The 27,662-nt window shown below is 43.3% G+C and overlaps 1 protein-coding gene across 11 annotated transcripts in view; it reads left to right on the top strand.

Annotated features, from left to right (window-relative positions):
* Nucleotides 1-27,662, top strand: part of adck1 (aarF domain containing kinase 1) — a 531,577-nt gene that overhangs the window by 346,772 nt on the left and 157,143 nt on the right. For all 11 annotated transcript variants that reach the window (XM_059649006.1, XM_059649012.1, XM_059649011.1 and 8 more), the window contains one exon: nt 10,204-10,353. In XM_059649006.1, the coding sequence (XP_059504989.1) occupies nt 10,204-10,353 (150 nt within the window). The remainder of the gene's footprint in view (nt 1-10,203; nt 10,354-27,662) is intronic.

The raw sequence follows: 27,662 nt of genomic DNA, 5'->3' as shown, positions 1-27,662 counted from the left end.
GATGAACTTAGGGCACGGTTCAGAAATGGGACTGGGACATCATTGGCATTACAGAAATGTGGCTCAGGGATGGACAGGACTGGCAGCTTGATGTTCCAGGGTATAGATGCTGTGGGAAAGATAGAAAGGGAGGTAAGTTAGGGCAAACATTATGGCTATATTTAGGGAGAATATTCCTGGGACATCACCCAGTGAAGTTATGTGTGTGGAACTGAGAGATAAGAAGGGGATGATCACCTTGTTAGAATTGTATTGTTCCCCCCCAAGTAGTCAGCAGGAAATTGGGAGGCAAATCTGTAAGGAAATCTCAGATATCTGTAATGGTAGGGGATTTTAACCTTCCAAACAGAGACTGGGATTGTCATAATGTTAAGGACTTGAATAGCATGGAATTTGTCAAGTGTGAACAAGAAATCTTTCTTATTTACTATGTGGATGTACCTACTAGAGAAGGAACAATACTTCATCCTTTATCCTTGAAAGTTCCCACCCAGGTTGACAGGGCTGTTAAGAAGGCATACAGTGTTTTAGCTTTTATTAATAGAGGGATCGAGATCCGGAACCAAGGGGCTATGCTGCAGCTGTACAAAGCTCTGATGAGGCCGCACTTGGAGTATTGCGTACAGTTCTGGTCACTGCATTATAAGAAGGATGTGGAAGCTTTGGAAAGGGTGCAGAGGAAATTTACTAGGATGTTGCCTGGTATGGAGGGAAGGTCTTACGAGGAAAGGCTGAGGGACTTGAGGCTGTTTTCATTAGAGAGAAGAAGGTTGAGAGGTGACTTAATTGAGTCATATAAAATAATCAGAGGGTTAGATAGGGTGGATAGGGAGAGCCTTTTTCCTAGGATGGTGACGGCGAGCACGAGGGGGCATAGCTTTAAATTGAGGGGTGAAAGATATAGGACAGATGTCAAAGGTAGTTTCTTTACTCAGAGAGTAGTAGGGGAATGGAACGCTTTGCCTGCAACGGTAGTAGATTTGCCAACTTTAAGTACGTTTAAGTCGTCTTTGGACTAGCATATGGACGTACATGGAACAGTGTAGGTTAGATGGGCTTGAGATCGGTATGATAGGTCGGCACGACATCGAGGGCCAAAGGGCCTGTACTGTGCTGTGATGTTCTATGTTCTATGTTCACTTTCTGTTAGGAAATAAGGCAGGGCAAGTGACTGAGGTGTCAGTGGGGGAGCACTTTGGGGCAAGTTATCATAATTCTATCAGTTTTAAAATAATTTGGAAAAAGATAGAACTGACCAAAAAGTTAAAGTTCTAAATTGGAGTAAGGCCATTTTGATGACATTAGAGAGAAACTTTTAAAAGTTGATTGGGGAGATTATTCATCAATAAAGGAACTGTTAGGAAGTAGGAGGCCTTTAGAAGTGAGATAATGAGAGTTCAGAGGGAGTATCAAAAACTGAAATGGCTGGAAAAGTTCAGCAGGCCTGGTAGCATTTGTGAAGAGAAATCAGAGTTAACCTTTTGACTCTTTCTCGGAACTGATGGTAGCTAGGAAAATGTGGGTTTTTATACAAGAAGATAGGGAGGGGAAAGGGAGTAAGGAATAAGTGATAGGTGGGGAGGGAGCCCAAATAAAGAGAAAAACAGCTGGACAGACAAAGGAGTGGATAATGCTCTGGCTCGGGTGGTGAATAGTTGTTAATTGAAACTGTGAGTGGCTAATAATGGGTTCTATGCAATAGCAGAAGACAATGTGTTCCTGTTAGTGTGAAGGGCAAGGCAATAGGTGTTGGGAATGATGAATAAGAAATTAAGACTGTAGCCAAGAAAAAGAAGGAGGCGTGTGCCAGTTTAGACAGCTGGGATTGAGTGAATCTCTTGAGGAGTATAAGGGCAGTAGAAGTATACTTAGGAGGAAATCAGGAAATCAGAAAGGAAGCATGAGTTAGCTTTGGAAAATAGAATTAAGAAGATTTCGAAGAGATTCTATAAGTACATGAAGGGCAAAAGAGTAACTAGAGAGAGAATAGGGCCCCTTAAAGATCAACATGGCTGTCTATGTGTGGAATCTGTATTCACTCAGCTGTAACTGTGTCAAATGCAGTAATGTAAACTTTTGAATCAATTGTAAAAACATCAACTGGGAAACAAATGGAATACTACTTGTCAATTGAATTTGTCTGTACGTGTAACTCATTCTTTGCATTGTCTTTACAAGAGCAATTCCTGACTGAACTGGTACTGTAAAAGGTTAACTCATGCTAAATGCCATCTGGCTGCTCTGATAAGATTCTTGATGGCAGCTCTTCATTGAGGGAATTTAATTAGGCAACATCTCAAGAGTGGCTGTAAAAGGAAGGCTTGTGATTTTAAAGGGCTTTTCCTTCCCTCAGGGTGTCCCAAAGCACTGTATGGTCAGTAAATTACCTTTGAAGTGTAGCTGTTGTTGTTCTGTGGGAAGCAAATTGCACATTTCAAGACCCCACAAACAGCACAGAAGTGAGTGACGAAATGACTTATTTACGTGTAACCTTGGTGTCATGTCAACCCAGACCCTGAGCATCCAGACAGGATCGTGGTGTCTCATGTCTTGGTGTTTGATGTCTCATTGGAAAGATGGTTCCTCCACAGCGCTCTGCCCTGTTATCCATGTAGGTTGTGTTTGCAAGTCTGTGCTGGAATTTGAATCCATGACCTTTCTAACTTAGAGTTGAGTAAGTGCACCCAACTGAGTCAGGCTTATATCAAAACAAAATGCTGCTGGAGATCTGAAATAAAAACAACAAGTGCTGGAGAAACTCAGATAACCAGGTGTAGAGCTGGATGAGCACAGCAGGCCAAGCAGCATCAGAGGAGCAGGAAGGCAGATGTTTCGGGCCTCGACCTTTCTTCAGAAATTGTTATGTCAGATTCTCCAGCATCTGCAGTTCCTACTATCTCTGGAGAAACTCAGCATTTTTGAAGACAGAGTTAATGTTTCAAGTGCAAACAATTTTCTTTGCAACTGAAACTGGCTGGAAAATAATGGCTTTTACGCTGTTGTGGAGGTGGAGAGAGTGGAATAGATGGTGAGAGTGCCCACAGCAAAAGGCAATAGAACTGCTAATGGTGGTAAAGGAGCAATGTAGATCAAAATAGGTGTTGATGATAGGTTGTGAATAGAAGAAATTAAGTTAATTCTGCTGAGGGCAAAGCCATGCCATCAAGGCACTTTAGTGGGGGGGGGGTTCTAATCAAAATGGAGGCCCATGTTCACAGCCTGAATTTGTTGAACTCAGTGTTAAATCCTGAAGTCAGTAAAATGTCTAAGTAGGAAATCTGATGCTATTCCTCCAGCTTGCATTGGGCTTCGCTGGGGACACTGCAGCAGAGCTAGGATGCAAATAGTGTATGAAATGGCAAGCAAATGGAAGTTGTTGTCATTCTTACAGACTAAGCACAGGTGTTCCATGAAGTGGTCACCCAGTCTGCATTTGGCCTTGCCAATGTAGAAGTGACTGCACTGTGAACAACTGATATTTGTGTCCACTGAGGAGCCCAATACCTTGAACTTGTGTCCACTGAAGAGCCCAATACCTTGATCTATGTTAGATATTAATTAAACTGACTGCTTTCATGGGTCTTCTTGGTTTTGCCTGTCTTCTGCTGATGCTAATTGGCTGGCCAACAGAAGACAGCGAGTGGTAGTAGAAGGAAAATATTCTGCCTGGAAGTCAGTGGTGAGTGGGGTTCCACAGGGCTCTGTCCTTGGGCCTCTACTGTTTGTAATTTTTATTAATGACTTGGATGAGGGGATTGAAGGATGGGTCAGCAAGTTTGCAGACGACACAAAGGTCGGAGGTGTCGTTGACAGTGTAGAGGGCTGTTGTAGGCTGCAGCGGGACATTGACAGGATGCAGAGATGGGCTGAGAGGTGGCAGAGGGAGTTCAACCTGGATAAATGCGAGGTGATGCATTTTGGAAGGTCGAATTTGAAAGCTGAGTACAGGATTAAGGATAGGATTCTTGGCAGCGTGGAGGAACAGAGGGATCTTGGTGTGCAGATACATAGATCCCTTAAAATGGCCACCCAAGTGGACAGGGTTGTTAAGAAAGCATATGGTGTTTTGGCTTTCATTAACAGGGGGATTGAGTTTAAGAGTCGTGAGATCTTGTTGCAGCTCTATAAACCTTTGGTTAGACCGCACTTGGAATACTGCGTCCAGTTCTGGTCGCCGTATTATAGGAAAGATGTGGATGCTTTGGAGAGGGTTCAAAGGAGGTTTACCAGGATGCTGCCTGGACTGGAGGGCTTATCTTATGAAGAGAGGTTGACTGAGCTCGGTCTCTTTTCATTGGAGAAAAGGAGGAGGAGAGGGGACCTAATTGAGGTATACAAGATAATGAGAGGCATAGATAGAGTTGATAGCCAGAGACTATTTCCCAGGGCAGAAATGGCTAGCACGAGGGGTCATAGTTTTAAGCTGGTTGGTGGAAAGTATAGAGGGGATGTCAGAGGCAGGTTCTTTACGCAGAGAGTTGTGAGAGCATGGAATGCGTTGCCAGCAGCAGTTGTGGAAGCAAGGTCATTGGGGTCATTTAAGAGACTACTGGACATGCATATGGTCACAGAAATTTGAGGGTGTATACATGAGGATCAATGGTCGGCACAACATTGTGGGCTGAAGGGCCTGTTCTGTGCTGTACTGTTCTATGTTCTATGTTCTATGTTCTATCCTATCATTGCATCATGAAGCAGTACAGCAGGGAAATAGGAAATTGGCCGTCCAATTTGTGCTAGCTGTTTAGAAAAGTAATGAAAAGCACACAGTCCGTCCCCATTGAGTTATATTGCATATTGTCATATTATCTTATTACTGCTATGTAGAGCTCTCATAGGATAACGTTGTACATCCTTTGTCTCTAATACTGGTTTTAAAGCCACGTCTTATTGAAAAATCTACTTAATGCATTTTAGTATATCAAGTTAACATACCAATAAAACATATGCATGTTCATGTATGTGAAATATAGGTGCCAAAACTCCTTCAAAAGATCACAAGCACATCATCTTGTCTTGGCGAATCTGGAATTCTCAAAGAGCTTCAGTTTGCTGTGTTATTTATTGATTTAATTCCGTAGTGGAAATGTGGGTACCACATATCATGTTCTTGTGTGTGCTGTTGACATGCAAGCATTGATCAAGATTTTGAGAAGATTTATAGCCAGTTGTTGATGCAGTTGTTGACTTGCTCACTGAGCTGGTAAGAGTGGTTGCAGACATTTCTTCACAGTACTCGGTAACATCATCAGCGCACCTCTGATGAAGCATCACTGTTCTGTTCCGTTTGCTATTGTGTGTCTCCCACAACAGCAGAACCAATGTTATTTACAAGATGCCATGCAAAGGCTGTCAAAAACATTACAAAGGAGAAACTGAAAGGAAACTAGCCATCAAGGTTCATGGACACCAACTAGCTACCAAAAGACATGACCAACTCTCACTCATTTCAATACACGTGGACCAAGAGGGACATCAATTCGACTGGGACAATGTAGCCTTCCTAGCTCAAGCCAACCAAAGACATGCATGAGAATTCCTGGAGGCCTGACACTCAGACCGGAACTCCATTAATAAACATGTAGAGCTGGACCCGATATACCAATCACTAAGAAACAAATCCGGTAGTCTTGCCAACCACTCCAGCAAACCGAAACATTTAAATAGCAAGCAGGACAGAACACTGACGCTTCACCAGAGGTGCACTGATGATATTACCAAAACATCTGCAAACAAATTTACCAGCTCAGTGAGTAGGTCAACAACTGCATGCAGGCATTGAACGGTGTGGCTAGCTGTAACCAGTGGTTGCAAATGGCTTTGTTATCTCAACTTGTTTAACATACTCTGGACATTCCAGAAAGGAATGCTCATTGTCACCCTTCCATTAGAAGTCCATGACCTTGTACGGATATTGTTGTCGACTTGTGGATATATACTGACAATGACAGAGGCTTACTTTATTATTATTTAATCTGCTACACCAGTACTTTCAAAATCCACTTGCACATAGCTTCTTTGACCATTCATGCGGCGGCCACTGGCCAGTTGGCATTAACTGCCTGCCTCTAACAGAGCCCATATTCGTGGTAATGGGAATGAAAGTGATGGGGAGATCTTCATGGGTATGTACATCCACTGTTAGGGACTGCTGCTGGAAGGGAGATCCTGGATTTTCACTAAATGATGATGAGAAGGTGACGATATGTTTCCAATAAGGATTTCGAGTGACTTGGAGGGGAATTTGCAGGGACTGGTAGTTCCATGTTCCAGTTGCCCTTTTCTTTCAAGACAGGAGGCTAAGGGATACAGATGAATTTAGCAAGACAGGCTGTACCAGCTAATCATGGCAGAATGTTTGGTTCCTTTCTGGCAATCCTTTTATCCCTTTTGTCTCCACACTCATTAAGAAAAAGGGGTTGAAATATTTTTCTCACATCTGTATTGGTACACATGGATGTATACCTATAAAACTAGTGCTGGTTCTTCTCCTCTGGCTCCATCCATCAGCCCAAAATTAATTGATCATTAAACATTGAACTGCTATATGTGGCCTGCTAAAAAAGTTCACAACAAGTGACATCCTTTGTCCTAGATAGTACCGAGTATGACTAATATTTTTAAACTGTCAAGTATAGCAACCACTGGTACTCTTTTCTCTGAATGATACCATTTTTACAGCTTGCTGGTTTGCATAGAATGTAAGGAAAATAAAAAGATTGCTTTGTATTGTTCAAATTGATAGATTCTTGGAGGCTAGTTGTATCAAGTGATGTGGAAATAACGTGGGGAAAGGGCATTGAGGTTGACGATCAACCATGATCCATTCATGAAATGGAGCAGGCTCAATGGGTTGAATGGCCGACTGCTGCTTTTATGTTCCTAACTTGTATTGATACAGCACTTTTAATTAGTAAAACATCTTAAGGTTACTCATAGGTGTAAAAATTTTGACACCGAGCATTAAAGATGATGATAATGCAGGTGACCAATAGCTTAGCCAAAGAGGTAACATCGAAGGAGCATTTTAAAAGATGGAAGAGAGGTGAAACAGTTGTGAGATTTAGGGAGAAAATTCCGGAATCTCAATTCAGCCACCATAGATATCAAATTGAGGATGTACAGAGGAGTCAAAATTGGAGGAGTGCTGGTATATTTGAGGTTTCTAGGGCTGAATATTGAAGAACCAGTAGCATCCATTGTTTGTACACTGATTAGGAATGTTCTCGACAACTAAACCAGGTTCAAAACCTTCAAAGAACTGAATGTTCCAGGAGTCAAAAAGTGTAGAGCGTGACAGCAAATGTGAGGTTTTGTTTTATTTGGTATATTGTGGATTCCTAATTTACCTGTCTATGTTGGATGTATATAAGGGACATTAGAGGCATTCTCACATTTTAGTAGCATACATTTTACACATATGCGAGAGGTTTCACTTTCTTTAAATGTATTTTTTATTTTTTGTGTATACAGATAGTCTTCATTTCTCTGATTACAAGGTGGGGTCCTGGAATATTTTGAAGGTGGAGGTTGATCGATTCTTGTTAGTCAAGGGAATCGTAGGTTTTGGGGTAGATGGAAATGTAGAATATGAAACACAAACAGATCAGCTACAATGTCAACAGGTTCAACGAGCAGAATGATCTACTGTTCCTAATTTGTTTAATCATAAGATTATTGTTGTGGGACTTATTACGTCAATTTAAATCGATAGGTCTGATACGTAGGTGTCACCTCCCACCTTGCAGCGCTGCTTTAATACAACAGTGCACTGTTTGCTCGTATTGCATGCTCAAATTTCTGACGTGGCACTCAAACTCAAAACTTGAGAGTCAAAGGACTGTGTTTTCCTAGGTAGATCCCTATTCCACTTTGGGAACATGGAAGTGACCATGGGCATCAGGCATGGCCTTCTCAGAGGTAGTCAGTTTGGCTAACACCTCAGGAATCTTGCCCATTTAGGGACGATGGCCAATTTATGTTTAGCATGGGCACTGCCAAGGGGCCATTAGCAATATGGGAGCATGAATTGGGAGAGCAGCAACCCTACTGCCAGGGCAACAAACCTCCACTTGCAGTGGTAATATCACTAGGTTTGTAATCTGGAACCCCAGGTGAATGTTCTGCGGACATGGGTCCATAGCCTACCATGGCAGATGGTGATATTTGAATTAAATAAGCTGTCAATTGCCATAAAAACCCATCCAGTTCACCTAATGCCCTTTAACGAAAGAAATATGCTGGCCTTATTTGGTGTGGCCTATGTATGACTCCTGACCCACAGCGAAATGCTGACTCTCAACTGCCCTCTTTGCATTTAATGCTAGCTGAACCACATAAAGAAATAATAAAAAAGATCAGTTTTCTGGAAGTAGTTGCCACTCTGCTTCAGGAGACGTCACATTCTGGTCAGATGCAGCAACTTTGTAAAAGATTTCATATGGCACCCAGTGTGAAGCTACTTTCTTTCTATGTTCAAGCTCCTGACACAACAGGAAACTGGTGTGCCTTTGGTTAAATTACCAGTCGTTTCTACAAGGGGGACTCGTTGCCACATACCATGCTATTACTCATTATGTACCGTAGCCAGGCACTCAGTTGTCACTGAATTCGATAAGAAAACCTGAAATGAAAAACTAGCCCAGTGGCAACCATATAGCCGTTGTCAATTGTGGTAAAAACCCATCTGGTTCACTAATGTCCTGTAAGGAATGAAACTGCCATCCTTACCTGGCAGTGACCTTAAATGAAATAAAATGCACCTTTGCTCCATATTCTTGATATCTCATGACTGACTTCACAGCAGGTCACAGCTACCAAAGAAGTCATCACCTTCCTCTTCCCCTTGCCCTCCCTTCTTACTTTCTGACACCAAAAGGCATATGTTGAAGTCAGTGTTTAATTGCAGGCTCATATCAAGAGTGAAGAGTGCCAGTTCTGAACAGAGAATATGCATGAAACCTGATCATGACTACCAAAAGTTAGGAGTCTATGCAATCAGAGTTCTAATTTATAACAGAGATAACAAGGTGTGGAGCTGGATGAACACAGGAGGCCAAGCAGCATCAGAGGAGCAGGCCTAGACCCGAAACATCAGCCTTCCTGCTCCTCTGATGCTGCGTGGCCTGCTGTGTTCAACCAGCTGTACACCTTGTTGTCTCAGATTCTCCAGCATCTGCAGTTCCTACTATCTCTGTTCCAATTTATAACTGTGCCTCTGCTGATGTACTACTTTCTGTCGATGGAGGTGGTAGAGCCAGAAGTGTCAACCTATTTGGGAGTGGGATTTGGTTGTCATTGTAAGCAAGCTTTGTTTGTAGCAGACTTTCTTCAACAGGCGAGATTTTAACTATTCAAAAGCAACCCTCTGGGGAGATGGTGTAATGCCCGTAGACTAGTAATCTACAGGTCCAAGCTGATAGAAACGTGGGTTCAAATCTCACCATGCTAATGGGCTTTCAATTTAATTAGTAAAGCTCATTTCAGCAGTACTACTGTAAATCATCGATTGACATTAAAATCCCTCTGGTTCACTAATGTCCTTAAGGAAGAAAGCTGCTGTACTGAACTGGTCTGGCCTACATGTGACTCCAGACCTACAGCAAAGTACTTGATTATTAACTACCTTCTAAAATGGCCCTAATAAGCCATTCACTGCAAGAGTAATTAAGGATGGGCAACAAATGCTGACCTTGCTTGTAACATGCACATCCTGTGAGAAGTCAAAGGAACAAGGTCATATTAAAGTGGGGCCTGTCTTGACTTTCAACTGGGGTTGTCAGCACTGCAGGATTGACTTGGAGCCTTGTAGGAAAAAGTAAAAGGCTTTAAAAAGTCTTTATTTTGTTCAATTTTTTTTAAGATGTTTATTTATTTGTTAGAAAAGCTTTACAGAAAAGGAGGATTGACGAGGAGGAAATTATTGAATGTGACAAGTCATATGATGAAAGCTCAGGGATCTGTTAAACCAGAACTCACCACCTTCTGAAGGCATTGAATCCAGGCTGGATGACAATTCCCCTCAGATCCTCCAGTTCCTGAGGAGCTGTCATTTATGCCGTGGCCTCTTCAGCGAAACATTACTGGAATGGCAAACAAACAAGAGAAGGATGGAGTTTGACCCTTACTCGGAAATACTTACTGAATATAACAAAATAAAATCTCATGTCACAATCCACATTTTGTTTTTTCTTTAAATTGCAGATTTCTCAAAACCTAGGGAAGATGTACAGTGAAATGATCTTTGTAAATGGCTTCGTGCATTGTGACCCACATCCTGGCAATGTGCTGGTCAGAAAGTCCACTCGAACCAACAAGACTGAAATCATTCTGCTTGACCATGGATTGTATCAGGTAGGCTTCAACTCTGTTGGATGTTTGTCTGTTTTGCCAGGCGAGAGATAGCTCATGTTAGAAGGCTGTGGGCTCAAGTTGGACATGAAAATCTGAGTGCGTCATTCGGGAGATTGGACATACTGAATTTCAGTTAGCCCACCATTGGTAACCATGCCTCTTGTAGCTTGGGTCCGAACTTCTGGAGTTCCCTCCCTGAACTTTGTGTTTCTCTTTACCTCGTTTTACTCCTTTAAGACTCTCCTTAATATATAAACAAAACAAAAATTGCTGGATAAACTCAGCAGGTCTGGCAACATCTGTGGAGAGAAAGCAGAGTTAGCATTTTAGGTTTAGTGATCCCTTCTCCAGAACTCCTTTGATAAATCTTTTCTCAATTCTACTTATATAAGTCAGTGTTCAGAACAATATAGATATGGGTGACCATCATGCTCCTTGTGAAGACAATTTCCCATCTTTACACTGACCAAATTCTGTCATATTTTGTCACACCACCTCTCTGCTGAATGAGGTTGCTTCAAACTAGACCCAGCAGTACAAAGTGGGATGTCATTGAAGCTCTGTGTTCTAATGACAGTTTCTGAATTGTATTCAACCACAGTCTGTAATCTATGGTTTAATGTAGACCTCACTCTACCATTTACCATCAAGCTAAAGGATAAACCATGATTTTAGTGGAGTGCAGGAGGGCATGCTAGGAGCTGCCCAGGCATAGCCAAAGATGGAATGCAGGTAAAGTTACAACAAAGATAATAAAATGTGAGGCTGGATGAACACAGCAGGCCCAGCAGCATCCCAGGGGCACAAAAGCAGACGTGTCGGGCCTAGACCCTTCATCAGAGAGCACAAGTTACAACAAAGTCTACTTGGGTGACAAACAATTTAAAACAACATACACGCGACAGGACTAAGCGATCTAATTTGTAGCCATATTTGACGAGAAATACCAAGTGGATGACCTATCTCAGCCTCCTTCTGAGATTCCCAGCATCATAAATGCCAGACTTCAGCCAGTTTGATTCACTTCATGCAATGTCAAGGGAATTCAGAACCAGCTGTAGCAGCTTACGGGTAAGGGCTAAGTCCATTCAGGACTGAGATGAGGAGAAATTTCTTCACCCAAAGTCTAACATGGGAAGTGGTTGAGACTAAAGCATTGAATGCTTTCTAGATAGAATTAGGAATATTCATTAGGACTAAAGGGATCAAAGGGTATGAGGAGACATCAAGAACAGGGGACTGATCTGGGTACTCAATTGTAATAACATATTCCTGCTCCTGTTTTCTATGTTTGTATTTTTCTGTACTGCTGAAGGCACTGAACGCTGAACAGGCTATGGATTCTGATAACATTATGATAACCTGTGCTCCAGAATTTGCTGCTCCCCTAGCCAAGCTCTTCCAGTACAGCTACAATGCTCATGTCTATACAACAATGTGTGGAATTGCCAAGTATGTCTGGTCCAAAGAAAGCAGGACAATTCCAACCCAGATAATAAAATGTGAGGCTGGATGAACACAGCAGGCCAAGCAGCATCTCAGTGCTCCTGAGATGCTGCTTGGCCTGCTGTGTTCATCCAGCCTCACATTTTATTATCTTGGAATCTCCAGCATCTGCAGTTCCCATTATCTCTGATACAATTCCAACCCAGCCAGTTATTGCCATATTAGTTTCCTCTTAATCATCAGCAAAATGATGGAGATTTTTATCAACTGTGCTACCAAGCTGACTTAGAATTCACTGTTTGGGTTCCATCAGGGCCACACAGCTCCTCATTTCATTACAACTTTGGTTCAAAAATTGACAAAGGAGCTAAACTCCAAAGGTGAGGTGAGAGTGGCTGACCTTAACATCAAAGTAGCATTTGGCTGAGTGTGGCATTAAAGAGCTATTGAAAAACTATAATCAATGGGAATTGGAGGGAAAGCTGCCTGCTGAAAACTCCGGGGGGAAATAACGTAGCACAGTGGAAATTGGCTGTTGTTGTGATTGGCCAATCATCTCACTCCAACGCCATCACAGTAGCAGTTCCACAGGGCAGTGTCCTAGATTCAACCATCTTCAGCTCCTTCATCATAATCTTCCTTCCATCATAAGGTCAGAAGTGATGATATTTGCTGATGATAACACACTGGTCAGTGCCATTCACAACTCTTCTGAAGCAGTCCATGCTCAAATCCAGGTTTGGGCTGAGAAGTAGCAAGTGTCAGGCAAAGGTCATCTCCAACAAGCTAGAATGTAATCATCATCCTTTGATGTTCAACGGCAGTTCACTTGATCAGCATGCCGAGCACAGACTTAATCATTTGCCACCTCCACCACTTGTACACAGTTTGAAAAGTATGTATTATCAACCCCTAAATGAGTTTTTTGCTTCTGTCTTTACGAAAGAAACCAACTTTGTAGTGAATGAAACCTTTGAAGAGCAGGTGTGCATGCTGGAATGGATAGAGATAGACGAAGCTGATGTGCTGAAAATTTCGTCAAACATTAAGATTGACAAGTCGCCAGGCCCGGATCAGATTTGTCCTCGGCTGCTTTGGGAAGCGAGAAATGCAATTGCTTCGCCACTTGCGAAGATCTTTGCATCCTCGCTCTCCACTGGAGTCGTACCTGAGGACTGGAGAGAGGCAAATGTAATTCCTCTCTTCAAGAAAGGAAATAGGGAAATCCCCGGCAATTATAGACCGGTAAGTCTCACGTCTGTCGTCTGCAAGGTGTTAGAAAGGATTCTGAGGGATAAGATTTATGACCATCTGGAAGAGCATGGCTTGATCAAATACAGTCAACACGGCTTTGTGAGGGGTAGGTCATGCCTTACAAACCTTCTCGAGTTTTTTGAGGATGTGACTAGAAAAGTTGACGAGGGTCGAGCTGTGGATGTGTTGTATATAGACTTCAGCAAGGCATTCGATAAGGTTCCCCATGGTAGGCTCATTCAGAAGGTCAGGAGGAATGGGATACAGGGGAACTTAGCTGCTTGGATACAGAATTGGCTGGCCAACAGAAGACAGCGAGTGGTAGTAGAAGGAAAATATTCTGCCTGGAAGTCAGTGGTGAGTGGAGTTCCACAGGGCTCTGTCCTTGGGCCACTACTGTTTGTAATTTTTATTAATGACTTGGATGAGGGGATTGAAGGATGGGTCAGCAAGTTTGCAGACGACACAAAGGTCGGAGGTGTCGTTGACAGTGTAGAGGGCTGTTGTAGGCTGCAGAGGGACATTGACAGGATGCAGAGATGGGCTGAGATGTGGCAGATGGAGTTCAACCTGGATAAATGCGAGGTGATGCATTTTGGAAGGTCGAATTTGAAAGCTGAGTACAGGATTAAGGATAGGATTCTTGGCAGCGTGGAGGAACAGAGGGATCTTGGTGTGCAGATACATAGATCCCTTAAAATGGCCACCCAAGTGGACAGGGTTGTTAAGAAAGCATATGGTGTTTTGGCTTTCATTAACAGGGGGATTGAGTTTAAGAGTCGTGAGATCTTGTTGCAGCTCTATAAAACTTTGGTTAGACCGCACTTGGAATACTGCGTCCAGTTCTGGGCGCCCTATTATAGGAAAGATGTGGATGCTTTGGAGAGGGTTCAGAGGAGGTTTACCAGGATGCTGCCTGGACTGGAGGGCTTATCTTATGAAGAGAGGTTGACTGAGCTCGGTCTCTTTTCATTGGAGAAAAGGAGGAGGAGAGGGGACCTAATTGAGGTATACAAGATAATGAGAGGCATAGATAGAGTTGATAGCCAGAGACTATTTCCCAGGGCAGAAATGGCTAGCACGAGGGGTCATAGTTTTAAGCTGGTTGGTGGAAAGTATAGAGGGGATGTCAGAGGCAGGTTCTTTACGCAGAGAGTTGTGAGAGCATGGAATGCGTTGCCAGCAGCAGTTGTGGAAGCAAGGTCATTGGGGTCATTTAAGAGACTGCTGGACATGTATATGGTCACAGAAATTTGAGGGTGCATACATGAGGATCAATGGTCGGCACAACATTGTGGGCTGAAGGGCCTGTTCTGTGCTGTACTGTTCTATGTTCTATGTTCTAACAGGAGTACTGTTGCACTGGAGCCAAACCTGCGATCTCTACTATAATAAAATGTGAGGCTGGATGAACACAGCAGGCCAAGCAGCATCTCAGGAGCACAAGAGCTGACGTTTCGGGCCTAGACCCCTCTCTGATGAAGGGTCTAGGCCCGAAACGTCAGCTCTTGTGCTCCTGAGATGCTGCTTGGCCTGCTGTGTTCATCCAGCCTCACATTTTATTATCTTGGAATTCTCCAGCATCTGCAGTTCCCATTATCTCTTATCTGTGATCTCTACTGCTCATCAGCACAAAAGCAGCAGCCATATAGGAATGCCACAGCCTGTTGGCACCCCTCTGCAACTTGTACTATCTTTACTTAGAACTATATTGTTTCTTTAGCACAATGCTCCATCAAAACTCTGGAATCTGCTCCTGAATAGCATTGTGTGAGCACCTGTGCCCCATGGACAATAGTGACTACAAAGTTGGCTCACTGTCACCTTCTCGAGGGCAATTAGGAATATCCAACAAATGATGCCCGAATCCCATGAAAAAGTTTAAAAAAATACACACTGCCATAAGAATGAAGCAAGCAAGGAAGAAAGATCTGCATTTATTTTATAATTCCAGCTGATGTTGTGTCTGGATGAGTGAGATCCCAATCTGAAATCTGGCTTGATAGATCATGCTCTGTTTTGTTTTGGTTTAATAAGGTAATTTTTCACTGAAACGAACAGTGCGACAGATTCCACTTTAGCCAAAAAAAACAGAGGTTTATTACACAAAACAAATAAAGGAAAATAGAATAAATCAAACTATTCACACATAACACAAGTTTAAAGATTTTGAAACGCAGTAAAAAGACAATCTTGTTAACTTCAATGGCATTCCTTCACAGCATTCAAACATCAGAGAGATTTCTTCCCCTATCACATCTGTAAGCTTGACCTAATTGTGGCTTCAATTCCCATTCTTGAGAATCTAAAAAGCCTTTCTCAGAGTCTTCATTCTTGAGCTTAGATCTTCTCAGCTTCAAATAAATCTTCAGGGTATTAATCAAAAAGTTTTTGCATTCACTTATGGGATTGGGCATCACTGGCTGGCCAGCATCTATTGCCAGTCCGTAGCTGCCCGTGAGAACATATTGCTGAGCTGCCTTCTAAAATTGCTGCAGTCCACGTGCTGTAGGTTGACCCACAGTGTCTTTACGGAGGAATTATAGGATTTTGACCCAGTTACAAGGAAGGAATGGCAATATGTTTCCAAGTCAGAATGGTGAGTGGCTTGGAGGGGAACTTGGAGGATGTGCTGGTGTTCCCAAGTATCTGCTGTCCTTTTCCTTTTAGAAGAACCAAAACAAAACAGCCTTTTGGACATGGACATTTCAAGCCCACTGACTCCCACAGCTACCTAGAATACACCTCCTCCCTCCCACCCTCCTGCAAAAATTCCATCCCCTATTCCCAATTCCTCCACCTCTGCCGCATCTGCTCCCAGGATGAGACATTCCACTCCCGCACATCCCAGATGTCCACGTTCTTCCAGGACCGCAACTTTCCCCCCGCAGTGGTTGAGAACGCCCTTGACTGCGTCTCCCGCAACACATCCCTCACACCCCGCCCCCGCCACAACCGCCCCCAGAGGATCCCCCTTGTCCTCACATACCACCCCACCAACCTCTGGATACAATGTATCATCCTCCGACACTGCCGCCATCTACAATCCGACCCCACTACCCAAGCCATTTTTCCATCCCCACCCTTGTCTGCCTTCCGGAGAGACCACTCTCTCCGCGACTCCCATGTCCGCTCCACGCTCCACACTCCCCTCCAACCCCACCACACCCAGCACCTTCCCCTGCAACCGCAGGAAGTGCTACACTTGCCCCCACACCTCCTCCCTCACCCCCATCCCAGGCCCCAGGATGACTTTCCATATCAAACAGATGTTCACCTGCACATCTGCCAATGTGGTATATTGTATCCATTGCACCCGGTGTGGCTACCTCTACATTGGGGAAACCAAGTGCAGGCTTGGGGACCGCTTTGCAGAACACCTCTGCTCGGTTCGCAACAAACAACTGCACCTCCCAGTCGCGAACCATTTCAACTCCCCCTCCCATTCCTCAGACGACATGTCCATCATGGGCCTCCTGCAGTGCCACAATGATGCTACCCGAAGGTTGCAGGAACAGCAACTCATATTCCGCTTGGGAACCCTACAGCCCAATGGTATCAACGTGGACGTCACAAGCTTCAAAATCTCCCCTTCCCCTCCTGCATCCCAAAACCAGCCGAGTTCGTCCCCCTCCACTGCACCACACAACCAGCCCAGCTCGTCCCCTCCTCCCACTGCATCCCAAAACCAGCCCAGCCTGTCTCTGCCTCCCTAACCTGTTCTTCCTCTCACCCATCCCTTCCTCCCACCTCAAGCTGCACCTCCATTTCCTACCTACCACCTCGTCCCGCCTCCTTGAACTGTCCGTCTTCCCCGGACTGATCTATCCCCTCCCTACCTCCCCACCTATACTCTCCTCTCTACCTATCTTCTTTTCTCTCCATCTTCGGTCCACCTCCCCCTCTCTCCCTATTTATTTTAGTTCCCTCTGCCCATCCCCCTCTCTGATGAAGGGTCTAGGCCCGAAACGTCAGCTTTTGTGCTCCTGAGATGCTGGTAGGCCTGCTGTGTTCATCCAGCTCCACACTTTATCTGCAGATTGAGCTTAACAGGTTCCACAAACAGCAATGCGATAATGACCAGCTAATTCGTACTTCTGATGTTGATTAAGGGGTAAATATTGACTAGGCCACTAGGAATAACTCCCTTGCTCTTCTTACAAGTAGTGCACTGGAGAATCTTTCATAGCCACTTGTGCAGGCGGGTGGGCCTTTTGTAATGCTCCATTGCAAAGATATTCAGTAGCATGAACCTGAAAATCTGTAGCATGTTTAGCATTGTAAAATGCTTTGCAGGAGTGTTATCGAATAATACTTGACAACTCAACACATAGGGAGAAATTAAGGCAAGGAACCAAAATTTTGGCCACAGAGGTACAATTCAAGTGGAGTGTCACCTCAGGAATGTCTGAAAGGTGAAGAGAACACTAGCGGAGGATTATGGAATGAATTTCAGAGATTAGATTTAGTCAACTGAAATAAAGGTCTCTAATAGTGCTTGAAAAGTAAGCGGCCAGCATTGAAGGGAATTGTAAGGTTATGGTTATATCGAGGGATAAGATGAGGCCATGCAAGGAACTGAAAACAATAGTGAGGTTATGCATACTATAAACAACGTTTGCACTGGACACAAGGCACAAAGGCAGAGAGAGGAGTAAAGTGGGAACATGAAAAGCAACAGCGAGGAATATAGGAATGGAAAAGGCAAGCATTAAACTGAAAGATGAGTGCCTCAACGAGCACTCAGTTTTGAGAAAATTGCCAATATCTATTTGACAAAAGTGAGGCGCAAAGTACAGATTGGATTCTGAAGTGAGTTTACAGATACTGCATGGTCCTGTAGCATTGAATATCTTTTAAAATAGCTTCAACAGCAAAAGCAATGTGTCGAGTCTGCTTGATCATCCTGATGCAATTGTGTCTGCTGTTGCCAGTTGACTGGCCGGGACAGATACAGCTTTGCCAAGCAGCTCTAATGCCTGCTGTAATGAGTTTAGTTTACATGGGTTTTCCCTTCCCTGTCATTAGATTAGCTAACTGCTGCCCTGACTGAATGTTCACAAAGGTTGGGACAAGTGGAAAAAAAACACTCACACTAATTCTGTGATACTTATAAATACCGAAAATGCGCAGCAGATCTGTCAATATATCGGTGGTGAGGTTTCACCTGCCTGACAGGCCTGCTGTGACGAGAGCTATTTATGGAAGTACAATAGACAGTTAATGCAATAGATTTGATGGATTTCACTTCTTTGATCTTCCCTTTGAATTCCTATATTGTTTTTCCACCCTGAGTACTATCCAAATTGGGGATAAGGGCAGTTATCTTCTCACCAGCTATTGCTGGAAGACACTTCTTAAGTGTTTTTGTTCCCTCCTCCAGACTCATACTAGTCCAGTATTTTTCCTGGTCTCCCTTCAGCTTGTACGCTCTGTTATGTTAAGCTCATACAAAACCCTGTCGCTTCTTGCTCTGGATAGGGATCCATAATTCAAAAGAACCAAATTTGCCAAACAACCTCCAAATGAAGAAATGACCAAATAAGATTTCACTTAATCTAATTTTTACCTACTTTCAGCTGAATCAAGAATCACTGTAAATAAGTTAACAATTTGCTCAACTCCAAATTACATGGAACAGCTAACACAAATAAAGATGGAAATTGCAGATCTTCTCAGAAGTCCACTCAACCTATATGGCTTCAGTTTCAGCCACTATGTCCTTCCAAGCGTGGGTCTCCTACAAACAGAATTCCTGTCCAACTCCTTCAAGGATGTAACCAATTCTCCACAGGCAACAGTGTCTATGGAAAATAGGTGACGTCTTTGTAAGCTTCCACGCAATGGCAGACTTATTTCTGATCCTCTCAGCCCTTTGCTCCCATTGGTCACAAAGAATTGTGTCTAGGAAAACTGCCTTGACCCGAACATGGTATGGCTAATTCTGAGGCTTCAGCCATTCAAGAGGAAAGTAAACAGTGGCAGCAGTCCTCAACAGTCCTCCTACCTCTTCAAGCTCCAGCTGTCTCGCTCGGCTTCTTGACTGCGACTTCTTTCCCTTTTTGTTTCTCTGCCACGCAACCTCTTTATTTTAACTTCCTTCCTATTGCTTCTAGGTTAAGGTTTGCCAATCATCTGGAATAGTATTTCTCGTTTATCAAAAGAAACTCACTTGCTCCCTTCGTGAGTGATACAAAAAGTTAATTCATGTTTTTTAAAAATTTTTGGCAATGAAAAGATTAGCTCACTAAGTCTTTTGCATTAATTGCAAATTTTTCTTACTATCGATAAAGGCCATCACACCACAAACTATCTCATAAATCGTGTTCCTCCCATTACATTTGGCCCTGGTATAGCAGCATCTTAAGTTTTAAAATTCTCATTCATGTTTTTAAACGATTCGGTTGCTTAGCCCTTTATGTATTAGACATCCCATAAAGCCCCCCCAGCATCTCTGCACTCTTCCAAACTGAGACTGGTGCATCACCCATTTCCATAAACTTCCCACTTCCAAAGATCTATCATTCCCTGAAATTCCTCTTTTTTATATTGATAATTTAAATCTAAATCTTTCAGGGTTTCAATCACTTTTCCCAGCATCTCTTTTCATGGGTCAATGTGTTTAGTAACATGTTGCTTCAGTGCACCTCAAAACTTTCCCTGACATTGTCTCCACTATAATGCCTTGGATTTTGTGATCTCGGAGATGGGGAAAGCTTGGTGGTTTAGCGCAGGTGAGGGTGGAGAGGCTGGAAGAAGCTCACCATTTTGGGAATTCAAAAATCAATGAGCACTTACCTTCTTGCTCCAAGACTCAGAAATAGAAAGAGGCCATTTGGATCATCATTTCCACTCCAGTCAGCAAAGGTCTGACTACACAAATCCCATAGCCCTAGAGGCTATGGCGACACAAGTGTATATCTAAATACAGCTTAAGTGTTTCAAGAGTTTCTCATTCAAACACCTTTTGAAGCACTGTTCTAGATTCCTACCAGCCTCTAGGTGAAAACATTTCTCCTGAACTCCCTGCTCAGTCTTTTACCTCTTTTCTTAAATCTTTGCTCCTGGTTATTGACCCCTGTGCAAGTTGAAAAGGTACCTTTCTATCCACCCTGCCCAAGACCCTCATAATCTGCTATACCTCTAACAACCTCACTCAACGTTTGCTACAGCGACTGCCTCTCCAATCTTACCACAATGGTCAGACAGTCCAGGCTGTCCTCCTCAGTTGAGGCAGGATCCCGTTGAATCCTCTCTGTACCATCTCTTGTGCAATCATGTCCTTCCGATAATGTGACCAAAACTGTAAGCAGTTCTCCAGTTGTGGCGTAACCAGCATTTTATTACAGGTCTGGCATAACTTTCCCCATTCGTGTATTTTGTGCCTCAGTTAATGAAGGGAAGTATCCTATATGCCTTCTTAAACACCTTTCTTATCTGCCCTACTACCTTCAGGGATCTGTGGATTTTTACTTTGCAATATTAATCAGGACTTATAGAATTAAAGAGTCCCTGCAGTGCGACAGCCGGCCATTCATCCCATCGAGTCCACACCGACCCTCCAAAGAGAATTCCACCTAGACCCATCCCTCTACCCTATCAGTGTGACCCTACATTTCTCAAGGCTAATCTAACTAGCCTGCACATCCCTTGACACTGTTGGCAATTTAACATGGCCAACCGCACCTAACCTGCACACCTCTGGGCTGTGGGAGGAAACTGGAGCACCCAGAGGAAACCCACATAGACCCATGAACAATATGCAAACTCCACACAGTCACCCAAGGGTGGAATTGAACATGGACCCCTGGCACTGTGAGGCAGCAATGCTAACCACTGAGACACTGTGCCACCCCAAGAAAAAGCATTTGGATTTAAAGGGGCCTTGCAGCTGTTAACATTCAGTTTGAGTATCAAGGCAGCCATTGTTACCTTGGAACTTGTAATTTCACTGCGGGTTCACAAACCAAAGTTTGGGAATCCTGGTTCTAGTTATACATTTTGGACAGAGAAGTTATAGCTCAGGAATTCTAGGTTGGACTGCATGGGGATGATGGTAACAGCTTTGGAAACACTGGGACTAGTGTTTTGGAACTCTGGAGATGATGGGGAGATTGATGGTGGTGGGTCTTTGGAGCAAGAGATGGCCTGTTCAGTGCTATAAGGTGCTAGGAAAGTCGGCCTGTATAATATATTAGAGAAAGCCAAGTGATATAGGAAAGAACGGGAGCCAATCTTTACATAGTTTCATGACCATTTATTATAGTGATGCACATTACAAACATGGACATCCTCTGGATGTGAGTTTGCTCGCTGAGCTGGAAGGTTTGTTCTCAGATGTTTCGTCACCATTCTAGGTAACATCATCAGTGAGCCTCCGACGAAGCGCTGGTGTTACGAGTCGCTTTCTATTTATCTGGTTAGGTTTCCTTGGGTTTGTGATGCCATTTCCTGATCTTTTTCTCAGGGGATGGTAGATTGGCTCCAAATCAATGTGTTTGTTGATGGAGTTCCGGTTGGAATGCCATGCCTCTAGGAATTCCCGTGCGTCTCTCTGTTTGGCTTGTCCTAGGATGGATGTGTTGTCCCAATCAAAGTGGTGTCCTTCCTTATCTGTATGTAAGGATACGAGTGATAGTGACAGAAAACGAAAAAACTAGACCTGCGGAAAATAACAACACAGACAGCACAGAGGCATGGACAAAAAACTTATCTGACTGACCATTAACAGACACTGAAAAAGCCGTCTTAGTAAGAGGATTAAATTACAACTTCCGGGATGCGGACAAGAAAGATTTCTTAGCAGCGTTAGAAGCAACACTGAAAGACAACAAACTCACAGAAGAAACCCAGCAAACCATCAGACAGACAGTTGCACCAACACTAAGCAGGAAAAAGGAAGAGAACACACTCAATACACAAGAAAGGAAAGCCCTAAAAGGACTCAAAAAGATAAAAACATCGTTATCCTTCCTGCAGACAAAGGACGCTTGACAGTCATCTTAAACCGAACAGACTACATTGAGAAAGCGAACGCACTGCTTGCAGATACCGACACTTACCAACAGGTGGCGATAGACCCGACCCCACAACTAGAGAACCGACTCACAGCCTTACTCAAAAAACTTCAAAAACCTGGAGAATTAAACAAGAGAGACTTCCCAAAAAATGAAACCAGATGGATCCAACACACCACGCTTCTACGGACTACCAAAAATTCACAAACCAGAAGCCCCCCTCAGGCCCATAGTGTCGCTACCTGGAACACCAACCTACAGATTAGCCAAGGAACTACACCAAAGACTAAAACACCTAGTAGAAGACTCCCACCACTCCATTCGCTCCACCCAAGAATTCCTGAACACCAAAGACACCAAGATGGAAGAGGATGAAATAATGGTCTCCTTTGACATAACAGCTCTGTTCACATCCATCAACATCAACCTGGCCAAAGAAACACCGATGACACTATTAGAAGAACAGAAGACACATACACCAGACACCAGCAACCTCATCAGCAAGGACAACATCAAGCTAGTGGACCTATGCCTCACCACCCACTTCACTTTCAATAACAAAACCTACAGACAAACCAACGGTACACCCATGGGATCTCTGATATCAGGGTTCTTAGCAGAGGCAGTAATGCAGAGACTTGAACAAACAGCTCTGCCAATCATCCAACCCAAACTTTGGGTCTGCTACGTGGATGACACCTTTATCATCACTAAACAAAACAAATTACAGGAGACCTTCAAGACCATCAATAATACCCTTTACTGGCACAACATTCACAAAAGAGGAGGAAAACAACAATAAACTGCCATTCCTAGGTACCGCAGTAGAGCGAACAGCCAATGGGGAACTTCAAACCAGCGTCTACACATCCCAACACCCACAAATGAAGCTGCAAAAGAACATTATTCTAATGAGCCACCACACACTGCAGCACAAAGGAACTATGCAGAGCAGAAGAAAATCACCTATACAGCGTATTCAAAAAGAATGGGTACCCAATGAACACAGTCCGCCGATTTCTCAGCAACAAACCCAAACAAACAGACAAAACGGGCTCAGAAACCAGAACCACGCTCCCCTACATCAAAGACATTTCCGAAATGATTGCCAGACTACTCGGACCTCTTGGCATCAGGGTAGCCCACAAACCCACCAACACACTAAAACAGCAACTAATGAACTTAAAAGACCCCATACAGACAACAAATAAAACAAACGTCATCTACAAAATACCTTGCAAGAACTGTGACAAACACTACATTGGACAAACTGGCAGAAAGCTAGCCACCAGGATACATGAACATCAACTAGCCACAAAACGACATGACCCACTATCACTCGTATCCTTACATACAGATGAGGAAGGACACCACTTTGATTGGGACAACACATCCATCCTGGGACAAGCCAAACAGAGACACGCACAAGAATTCCTAGAAGCATTGCATTCCAACCGGAACTCCATCAACAAACACATTGATTTGGAGCTAATCTACCATCCTCTGAGGAAAAGAACAGGAAATGACATCACCAACACAGGAAATGACATCACCAACCCAAGGAAACCTAACCAGATAAATAGAAAGCGGGACATAACACCAGCGCTTCATCGGAGGCTCACTGATGATGTTACCTAGAATGGTGACGAAACGTCTGAAAACTAACCTTCCAGCTCAGCGAGCAAACTCACATCCAGAACTTCAACCTGAGCTACAAATCTTCTCAAAACTCGCCATGGACATCCTCATTCAATACACAATCTAAAATTAAAAAAGCCAGGAATTGCTGGAGAAACTTAGCTAGCTTGGCAGCATCCGTGAGGAGAGAAACATAGTTAATATCTTATCTCTGATACGTTAATCCTGTTTTTCTCTCCATGGATACCTCCAGACCTGCCAGGTTTTGCCAACTCTACCTGTTTTCATTTTAGATTTCTAGTATCTGCAGTATTTTGCTTTTACTTGACAGTTTCAATCTATTCCTTTCTAAAGATACACAAGTGAATATACAGTTGATGTGCTTTAAGAGGAGACAGAGGTGTAGAGGTAATGTCACTGGCTATTCATCCAGAACCCTAGACTATTGTTCAGGGAGCATTAGTTCAAATTGAACTGTGAGAGATGATAAAATTTAAATTCAATAAAATTCTGGAATTAAAACAAATAGCCTAATTGCGATCAATGTCAATTATCATAAAAATCCATTTGGCCCACTAATATCTTTCAGAGCAGGCAATGTGCTATATTTAGCTTGCCTGTCCTATCTTACACGTGACTCCAGACCCGTAACAACATGGTTGACTCTTAACTGCCCTGTGGATAATTAGGGATGGGCAATAAATGCCACTGACCAACGATTCTCACATCCCATGAATGAATTAACAAAACCTGCATACAATTAAATGTAATTATAATTCATATACAATTAACATAGTGAACTACTTGAGGAGGGCTCTTTTTATTCATTTTTGTGGGATGTTGATGTCATTGGCTGGGCCAGCATTTATTGCCCGTCCCTAGTTGCTCTTGGAAAGGCGGTGGTGAGCTGTCTTCTTGAATTGCTGCAGTCCACTTGCTGAAGGTTGATCCATAATGCCACTAGGGAGGGAGATCCAGGATTTTGACCCAGCGACAATGAAGGAACGGTGACGGTGAGGAACTTGAAGGTGGTGGTGTCCCCATATATCGGCTGCCCTTGTCCTTCTAGAGGAAAGTGGTCATGCGTTTGGAAGGTGCTGTCTGAGGATCTTTGGTGAATTTCTGGTGGATCTGAGACCATTGGGAGGAAGATGTGGTTATTCTCCAACCAACAACAGCAACCTAAATTTATATAGCAACTTTAATGTCATAAAATATTCCAAGGACCTTTGCAAGAGAGTTTTGAAGGGAAATCAGACACTGTGGTGTGTAAAGTGCTGTTAAGCCAAATGGCTGAAATCTTTATCAAATAGGCCAGTGTTAAACAACTTCTTAAAGAGTAACAAAAAGATTGGACAATGGGAGATTTAAGAAGCAGATTTCAAAGTTTCGAGCTGAGGTAGCTGGAAGCACGGCTGTGAATGATGGAGTATTGCAAATTGGAGATGCTGAAGAAGCCAGAATAAGGTGACCACAGGTATCTTGGAGGGTTGTGGGGCTTGGAGAGAAAACGCAGGTAGGGAGGGTCAAGGCTATGGAGGGATTTGTAGACAAGGTTGAGAATTTTTTAAATCGAATGTTGCTTGACCTGGTAGGTTAAAGAGGACAGGGAGAACAGCACTTGACATGCAAAAGAACACAGGCAGTGGGATGATCTCAAGTTTAGGGAGTACAGAATATGGGCATCTGGCCAATAATTCACTGGAAAAGTCAAATCTCAAATTCACAAAGGTGTGGCTGAGGGTTTCTGCGGATGAGCTGAGATGTTCTGACAATGAAGGAAAAAGAAGGCAGTGACACAAACAAACCACACATATTCTTTGTCTTTGGATAGTTCTTTCAAAGATTCAGCATAGATATAACGGGCTGAATAGTGCTCTTTGCTTTAGGTAAAGTAAAGAACACCATTCAGCTTTTTCTATAGGTAAGGCAGAGAGCATATCCTTTAATGAACTGGGTATATAGACAATTGTACAACAATACTCTGCCCATTACTCGGCGTGAAACAAATATGACCGTTTAAGTTGATCAGGCACTTTTTGCGAGAAATGGGAGACAAGTAATGTATTACTTTCAATATCAAACCTTGAGACCTGCTGCCCTGAAGGAAAATGCATTCCCGGAAAAGCCTATTAACTTGAGACAATTTTCATTTTAGCAGAGAAGGTCGCTGTCGTTGTGACAGTTTCTCAGAACTCTAGCTATTGTGACAAGCTACACATCTGAACTGGAATGTGATTCTGAAATGTTTCCCTCAATTGCTTTTCTGCAGTTCAACCCATCTCCCCCTCTCCTTTGGGATTGACTGCTGTTCTGCTGTCACTGCACATTGATCCTGAGACTGAGGCACTGTATTACAGTGGGATCGACTGACAACTAACATGGTGTTAAATTGACATCCTGCATTATGATTATAACCTGACCCAAGTTTCTACTTTAGTTCCTTAGTGGCTGTCGGACTTTGCTGAAGAAATTTATTTGAGGGCATTTGATGTCTGTCTGGTGTTTGGGGTCTCATCAGTAATCCCCACAAATGCATCTAATAACCGGGGATTGTTGGAGATTTCCTGAGAAATATTTGCCATATTCCCAGTGTTAATGATTACCAGAGTCTCACTGTACAGGAGGTGAGATTTGCCTGCCTGTCCTGTGCGGCCAGCAATTCTCTGGGAATCTCTGGAAACTGGCATCAGGGTTCCCCTGTGCGTCTGTCAGTATCTGAAATTAACATTTCTGGTGAATTTCCCAGTCTGGTCCACCTGCAGCTGTAGAATCATAAAATCTTAAAATACTCAAGGAGACCATTCAGCCCATTGCGTCAATACCAGTTCTTTGAATAATCCATCCAATTTAATTTGCAGGAATGTTAGTTTTATTTCTGCTATGTAGTTTTCTTTATTATTCCCTATCATTCATTGGGAGTTATTTGTCACCTGGCTTGGTATATTGGAATTCCCCCGAGATGTCCAGTCTTTGTCGCGTATTGTTGAACGCCAGAGAGGATGTAAGAGTTCGCATCCAGTGCTGATTTACAGTTCAGTCTTTAATCCAGGAACAGGGGCGTTTTAACATTTTCCAATCTCCAACCTGTACGTTTTTATGGCTCCTGAGCTGATTGACTGTCTACAGCTCGGCTTTCAGCTGTCTTGTTTACATTTTCTCAAACGGCATATACACTGATGGAATCTTGTCATGGTCCCCTCAAACCTAATTCCCCACCCCCATTCCCATTGCAATGATAATTTGAGAGAAGTGGGCGATTAGATTTATTGTTGAGAAATCTGGGATGTGAATCAGGAAGTTGAATTAGAGAAATTAGAGCAATTGGCTCTTCTCCAATATTTAGGCGAGTCAGTGGCGTAGTAGTAATGTCATTGGACTAGCTAATCCAGGTCCTTAATCAGGGCCACTTCCCATATGGATATGGAGAGCTTCAGCACTTTGAACAATATCAACATATAAATGAAAGTAACACTCTTTAAAACAGACTAATTGCCTAATTAAGGCAACACAGGTGAAGGAGAGAAACAAAAGGGTCCAGAGGGACCGTATTTTCATGCAGAGGGTGTTGAGTACCTGGAATGGGCTACCAGAGGTAGTGGTGGAAGGGAGTACAGTTTTGTCATTTAAGAAACATTTGGTCAGGTACATGGATGGGATAGGTATGGAGGGATATGGGTCAAATGCAGGCAAACGGGACTTGTTTAAATTGTGAAAACTTAGTGCCATGCGCAAGTTGGGCTGAAGGGCTTGGTGTACAGCTCTATGGCACTGAGTTCAGGTTGAGCATTCCAGATCATGGGACCCAGGGACCTGAAGGCAATATTTGTTTTGAAGGCAGAAGCCTAGCTACACGTTATCGGTTCACTTTTCTCACCATTGGCCTCAGCTGAGGGCTTGTAATATTATTTATTTTCATGGGATGTGGGCATCGTTGTCTATCCTTATCAAGAA

This window comes from Stegostoma tigrinum, chromosome 10, assembly GCF_030684315.1.
Source record: "Stegostoma tigrinum isolate sSteTig4 chromosome 10, sSteTig4.hap1, whole genome shotgun sequence".
NCBI classification, from domain to species: Eukaryota; Metazoa; Chordata; class Chondrichthyes; order Orectolobiformes; family Stegostomatidae; genus Stegostoma; species Stegostoma tigrinum.
The sequence above is the reverse complement of the archived record's forward strand: the minus strand, read 5'-3'. Positions and strand labels throughout refer to the sequence as shown.